General features: G+C 63.9%; 1 protein-coding gene across 2 annotated transcripts in view; it reads left to right on the top strand.

The window, feature by feature from the left end:
* The first annotated feature begins 2512 nt into the window (after positions 1-2512).
* CAMK2A (calcium/calmodulin dependent protein kinase II alpha) overlaps positions 2513-6567 on the top strand; it is a 37495-nt gene continuing 33440 nt past the window's right edge. For both annotated transcript variants that reach the window (XM_026063219.1, XM_026063218.1), the window contains exon 1: positions 2513-2624. In XM_026063219.1, the coding sequence (XP_025919004.1) occupies positions 2563-2624 (62 nt within the window). In that variant the 5' untranslated portion in view covers positions 2513-2562. The remainder of the gene's footprint in view (positions 2625-6567) is intronic.

Raw genomic sequence — 6567 nt, 5'->3', positions numbered from 1 at the left:
GCGGCGCTGGCGCGTGGGCGCGCGCGGAGGCGGCGGGCGGGCGAGCCAGCCGTGCACGTGTGTGCGCGCTCGTGCCCGAGCCTCGGGCTTCCCTCTTGCCTCCCTCAGCAGGCGCTTGCGAGCCGGCTCCTCGCTGCGGACGCTGACAAAGCCCGTCAGTCCGGAGCCGCTGCTGGCGGCAAGCAGCGCGTGAGCTGCAGCGTCTCCCCGTGCCACCCGGGAACCGCGGCGGAGGGGCAGAGTGGCTGCGGAAAAGTGCTTGCCGCCACAACGGGCACCACCTGGGGAGCTACCAGGGTGGAGATGACGCGGGGCATCTGGGGCAGCGAACGAAGCGCCCCGTCACGTGGGATTTGGATGAGAAGAGAGGGGACCCCAAGGGAGAGGCAGGGAGAGGGGGCGTTTTGGGGACAGCGCATACTCCCGGGACATAGGTCACACAAAAGCATCACCTTCACCCAAAACCAGGTGCCGGCAGGCCTGGCTTGCTTGCCCAAGGAGACAAATTGTCCTCCACCATCCTCCACCAGTGATGGTCTCCACCATCATTGAAGCAAGCAGCATTGGTTAGTCACCTCGGAGGCAAAAACACCCGGGTGTTCGGCCCCGGCCCTGCCCTGGCAGCCCAGCGGGGAGGCTGCGATCGCGCCCGTCTCGCCAGGTGCGCCGGGGCACGGAGCAGGAGGCTGGAGTGCGGGAAGAAAAAGGTGGGTATGAAAGTGGGTAATGGTGCAATTAATGGAAAAGCCATTAGACCTTTCTCCTCCTCCCCCTCCTCTTCCTCACTCAGCCACTTGCTGTCCTCCTCCACTTCCACCTCCTTTCTCTTCTCCCTCTCTCTGCTCCTCCTTCTCTCTCTCCTCTTGAAGATTTCTCCCTATTTTTGTCTGGTTAGAGGCTTTTCTTTTCCTTTTAACCCTTCCATGGCAGCCTGAAAGGGAGTTAAATCAATCTCGCCTGCCAGAAGCAATCTCTTCCCCGCCRGGCGGTGGGAGGCCTTGCTGCAGCAGTCACTTCCCTTCTCCCGCGGCAGCAGGGGCTCGTTCACGCTGCTCCCCCGGTGTGAGGGATAGTCCTGCAAAAACATCCAGAAACTAGAAAAACCCTTGGAAGAAAACTCCACTGGGGGAGTCAGACAGGCACAAAAAGGCCCTAAGCTGGGAGGGTGCCAGGGGCCGGGGTCAGGGTCGACGGACCCTTGGGGCAAACCCGTACGGCTAAATCTGGACCCAAAAATAGAGGGGATAAGGATGCCATGGCATTGCCCAGGCTTGGCGGCCTCCCTGTGCGATGGGCCTGCAGCAAACCCCAGCGCTGGGGAGGAGAAGGGTGGCGGGGACGAGCTGGGTGCCRGAGGAGAGGGTGCTGGTGCCGCGTCGGCCAAGAGCCCCAGGCTGGCTCCGGCGGAAACCTCTCCCCCAAGGCCTCAGATCTCATGAATTTCTCCTTTTTTTATGTTCTCATTTGTTTTTTTGTGTTTTTTTTGCGTTAGACACCGAGGAGCTTGACATGCCTTTATTTGCGAGTCGCATCCTCGGCGGATTTTCGGCTCCATTTGTGACCTTAACCATTAGAAGCAACCGGAGGCTGAAATCGGAGCGGCTGAAGAGGGAGGGGGTGGCAGGGAGGGTTGCGCCGCACAGGTATAAAAGGCTTTCATCTGAATTTGAGCTCTCGGGAGAAAGGCTCCGGGGCTGCCGTGCCCCGTTTCCCCCCCTGCCGAAGCCACCCTCCAGCGCCGCAGCCGAGAGAGCGCCCGCTGGGAGGTTTTACAATTAAAAAGGGCAGACTTCCCTCCCCCGAAACCCCCCACCTCTCCGCTCCCAGCTGGACACCGCGGGGAAATRAAAGCCCAAAACGCTTTGGTTGTTTTTCCCTCCTCGCCGCAGCCCCCCTCGAGGCCGGCGCGGCGGTGGGGCAGGACGCGGGGCGCTTTGGGGGCGCGGGAGCCGGCAGCGCTCCCGGCCCCGCTGGGCGCTTCGCCCCCCCATCGCCCGCCCCGGGACCCGGCACCCAGGCGGTCCCGGCCGGAGCAGGGGGCCGCACGCGGCCCTGGGGGTGCGGAGCAGTTGCCGGGGTGACGGCAGCCTGTCCGTCCCCTCCTGCAACATGGAAACCGCGGTTTCCATGGAAACCTGGTTTTTTTTCTTCTTCTTTTTTGCCCCAATTCTTCTTCTGCCGCCGCGTTCTTCAATTTGCTTTTAATGTTTGCGATTTCGGCTTTGCCCCCCCGCCGGCGAGCCGGCGACCCCCAGCCCGGCGGGGCCTGGTCCCCGCGGCGCGGGCCGAGCCCGGCGTTTTGGGAAGCAGTTGCCCCGGCAACAGAAACAGGGCGTTTCTGGCAGAGGTGGTCGCCATGGGGACGGGGATGCTGACGAAGGCTTGCGAGGCTGAGAAGACAAATTGCCCTCATCATTATCTCCGGGCTTGTCAATCAAACATATTCCCTTATTTACCTCGGCGAGGAGAGAGCCCCGGGAGCACACGGAGAGGGAGGGAGCGAGAGGAGAGGCACTCGCACCGAACTCGGCGCCGGGGAGGGAGCGCTCCCAGCCCCGCGGCATGGCCACCATAACCTGCAATCGCTTCACCGAGGAATACCAGCTCTTCGAAGAACTGGGCAAGTAAGTTGAAGACGGGACTCGGACACACCCCGGCCGCCCGGAGCGGGAGACAGGCTACTCCCCAGCGGGAAGAGCCATCGGGAGCCGCCGCGGGGCAGAAAAGGCACCGGGCTCCGTCCCTTCACCGGGGGTGTTCGGCGACAGGCCGTGCCGCGGCATCGCGAGCGGTCTGGGGCGGGGGCCGTGGGAACGGGACCCCTCTCGTGGAGAAGGCGTTCCTTGGAGAGGCTGCTGCCGGGGTCTCCGGCAACTTCTGCAGCTGCGAGGAGGGATGGGACAGCAGGGAGGCGAGCCGAAGCCGCTGGTGCCCCCACGCTTCTTTAGGGAAATCCTCTGCGCCAGGTTCCCTGGGGTCCTGGGGGAGCCCCAACCTGCTCGGCAGCTCCCGGGAAAACCAGGCAGCTCCGGGGCAAAGCCGGCTGCCACCCATCCCTTCCCCATCCCTTGCACTCCCTGAAAGCAGCTCCGCGGGGGCGCCCGGGTGTGCGAGCACCCCGCGGGTGAGTGACCGCCCAGCCCTGCCGCGGCTTTGCTGCCGGCAAGGTCTCGCCCYGCATCGGCCGCTCGGGGGGGTCATTCCCGGTGCCTGCACACGCGGGTCTTTGCCGGTCGGGGTGCGCGTGGGTGCGCGTGGGCAAAGAGAAACGTGCCGGTGCACAGCCGCCCGGCRGGCTGATCCTGCAGGGCGCTGAGCGCCCCGGGGTGGAGCAGCAATTYGGGTCGCCCGCGCGGGCAGAGGGATGCTCTGCGTGCCGATGCGCATCGGAGCGTGTGTCTGTCTGAGCGGGTGCGCGAGCAAGCAGGCGTGCGTCTGTGTTTTGGTTTCTGYGCCTCTTCTTCAAACCAGCATGTAAATCTGGGGCGTGCGGCTGCGATCCCCTCGGAAGGGCTCCGCGAGAGCCTGGCGCGTYGCGGCTTTGTCTCTGAACTGGTGGGTGTATCCGCCGGACGCCGGAGCGCATCTGTTTCGAATGTGCAGTTATGTTCATCTGTAGGCATGGAAACTTGCTCCAGCCTTGCATCCCTGCAGTGCACGGCGCAGGGTGAGCCGGTGCCTAAAGCGGTGCCCGCGCGCGTGCGTGGGCGTGCAAAACGGGGGAGAGCGAGAGAAGGGAGAGGACAAAGACGGAGAAAACAAGAGGATAAAATCGGGGAGGACTTGGCACCAGGCTAAACACGGTTAACATTTCCCATCCAGACGGGGGGGGACCAGGTTGCTGCTACAAACAAGTGCAGTTCCTTGGAAGCGAACRGACCCCAGGTCCCAGGACGTGCAAATGTGCCTTTACGTCCCCTCGGAGACGGGTCGGCCGGGCAGTGCCCCAGCGCGTGGTGCTTTTCGCCCAGCTTGGCGACTGCGTCATCGCTGGGGTGAGGTACYGGAGTGGAGTGAGTCAGTGGCCAGGTCGCCGTAGCACAGGGGGACCGTGCCAGCACTGCAGGCAGGGGGACGAGCACCCTCCGGGGAGCTGGCAGCAAGTTGGGGTTTGGGACCTGCTTTTTCCAGAGGTTTCGCAGCTCTTGCAAGCTCCGAGGCGCCGCAGGCATGTCACGGGGTGGGCAGGAGAGGCAGCGGCTGAAGGCACTCGGGTACCACTTGGCGGCATGGAGAGAAGTTGCTGGGACCTGGCCAGGCAGAAATAGCGTGAGGGGCCGCAGATGAGGAGCTGTTAGCGAAGGTGTGATGGGGAAGGGCCGGGAGGGCTGCTGGAGACGTTGAAGGTACAACCGCTTTGCTAGGCAGGCGCCCGACACGGCGGGGTGCAAGATCAGCCCGGARCCCGAGGAGCTCCCAGGGCACCGGCCAGCACCACCGTGATGGACCATGTCGAGAGATGCATTTCTCCACAAAGTACACAAATAAACAAGCAAAGCAGGCAGGCAGCAGGGAAAAGCCGGGATTTGCACGGCTCATCCCAACCCCACAGCCAAGCTCTGTGAGCTGGAGAGATGCAGGCCCTCGCCAGCCTCCCAGGAGCATCTGTCCCTGCCGACAGGCAGATCTAACCTCTCCCTCCTGCTGGGACCTGATTCAATTAGAGAGCGGCGGTGCAGCAGCAGAGCTGCTCATTCCCAGTGCTAAGGGGAGCTGCTCMGGCTCAGAGCATCCTACCAATTTTTGCCTTAGCTGGGAAGATGCAGATGCCACTGTAGCGCTGAGACATGCTCCCGAGTAAGTCATAGGCCTCGGTGGGCTTTTCTGGGCTCACAAGTCAATGCGCTGTAGAGCTGGTGGGAAATTTTCTGCTGGGATAGTTTCCAATGCATCATGTGGCTTCCGCAAAATCAGCGGTTTCCCAAGGGGGAAATTCCCGCTTTGTGGSCTCAGAACGGGAAATCCAGATGAGGCGTTGTACCTCTCGAGYGAGAGCGTGCTCCTTCCTCCTTGTCAGCCCGTGGCCATGAGTTCARCAGTGGGGAGCGACGTTCCTCCCAGACACTTTGCTCGCCCCTCCGACGAGCTGGTCCCAGCAGGGCTCCCAGACCACAGGGCAATGGGGAAGATTGGGCCAAATTGGGGGGGAATCACRGCAGATGCTGCTGGGCAAGGAAGTGGGGCTGGCGGTGCAAGGCCAGGACAGGACCCCCTGGAGACATGACCTGGGGTTGGGGTGGTTCGTGGTGCCCCATTCACACCGCAAAGGGGAGCAGTGTCCCAGCGGGGCTCCGAGGCCGCGGAGGTGAACGGCTGCGCCTCGAGTCTGCTGGCGGAGCAGCAAAGCCGCAGCCTCCCGGGTGCCCCGGGGCGGTGCAGGGAGCTGCTGGGGACAACGCGGGGCGTCCCCGAGCCGGCTGCCACCAGAGGAGCTGGAGGGAGCTGGGGTGACAACCCCTGCGCTGCTGGCCTGCCGGGAAGAGCGAGAGCTCAACTCCTATGGTTCAAGCGTGATGGGGGACCCCAGGGAGGGAGCAAAGCCCAAACAGCTGGGGAGYGGGTTGGCCACGAGCGGTTCTCTGTCCTAAAAGAGACCCCAAGGCACCAGCGGACCAGGAAGGTCCCCTCCACCCTTCAAGAGGTCTCTCTCCTTCCCAGGGGGATCTCCTCTCCCAAGCAGGCCACGGCAGCATGCTGGCTCGCAGGCTGGCATGCCAAACCCAGGCTCTTTCCACCTTCTTCTCGGCTTGGCTCTCATCCATCCTCACCCCGAGACAAACCCCCGTTTTAAGAAGGTGCCGCATAGGTGACAGCAGCACCAGGCAAGGGCTGCTCCCCGCGGGGCACTCAGCGCTCCCYAGGCCCCCGGCACGGGGACCACATCCAGCCGCGGTGGCCAGGGCTCTCCCGGAGCACGGGACCCAGATCCCAGAGCCAGGCGCTGCAGGAAGGGCCGCGAGGCCCCTCCAGTCCTGGAGGACAGCGGAGCGGCGGGAGCGCGCACGGGCGATGCACGTGGGAGCCGAGGATCCTGCCCGCGGCAGCCAGGGTAGGACCAAGAGAAAGTGCGTCTCCTTCGGCACCGCCGCATCCGCCCCCACGGCAGGTTGAGAGGCTGGAGACAATTATGGTGCCAAGCGGTGGGATCAGCCCCTTCGCTCCCAGAGCTGCAGGAGAGGATTTTTATTAAAAAGAAGAAGAAGAAGAAAAAAAAAAAGGAACAAAAAATCCCCAACCCACACTCTTCTCTCTAGAAAGGAGATAAAATGCCTCGGAGGAGGAGGAGGTGTTGAAGAGAGGGAGGGAGGCAGCAGCACAGCCCGATACTGGCAAGGAAGGTGTGAAAAAGGGAAAAGCAGAGCATCCCTGTGTCAACGCGCCTGCTCGGGGGGGCCGGCGGGGGCCCGGGCTGAGGCCGCGGCGGGGACAGGGCACCGGGGTCCTGCCTGGCACCGGTGTTGCGGAGCCGCCAGCGGAAGCGCTCGGGCCCCGCACAGGCACCGCTGCACGCGGGGACACCCGCACCGCCCGGCCGCCCCCGCGCAGCCCCGGCGCCCGGCCCAGTCC

The sequence above is a fragment of the Apteryx rowi genome, unplaced genomic scaffold (assembly GCF_003343035.1).
Source record: "Apteryx rowi isolate R43461 unplaced genomic scaffold, aptRow1 scaffold_2, whole genome shotgun sequence".
NCBI classification, from domain to species: domain Eukaryota; kingdom Metazoa; phylum Chordata; class Aves; order Apterygiformes; family Apterygidae; genus Apteryx; species Apteryx rowi.
Note: the sequence above shows the minus strand (reverse complement) of the source record. Positions and strands in the feature narration are given on the sequence as shown.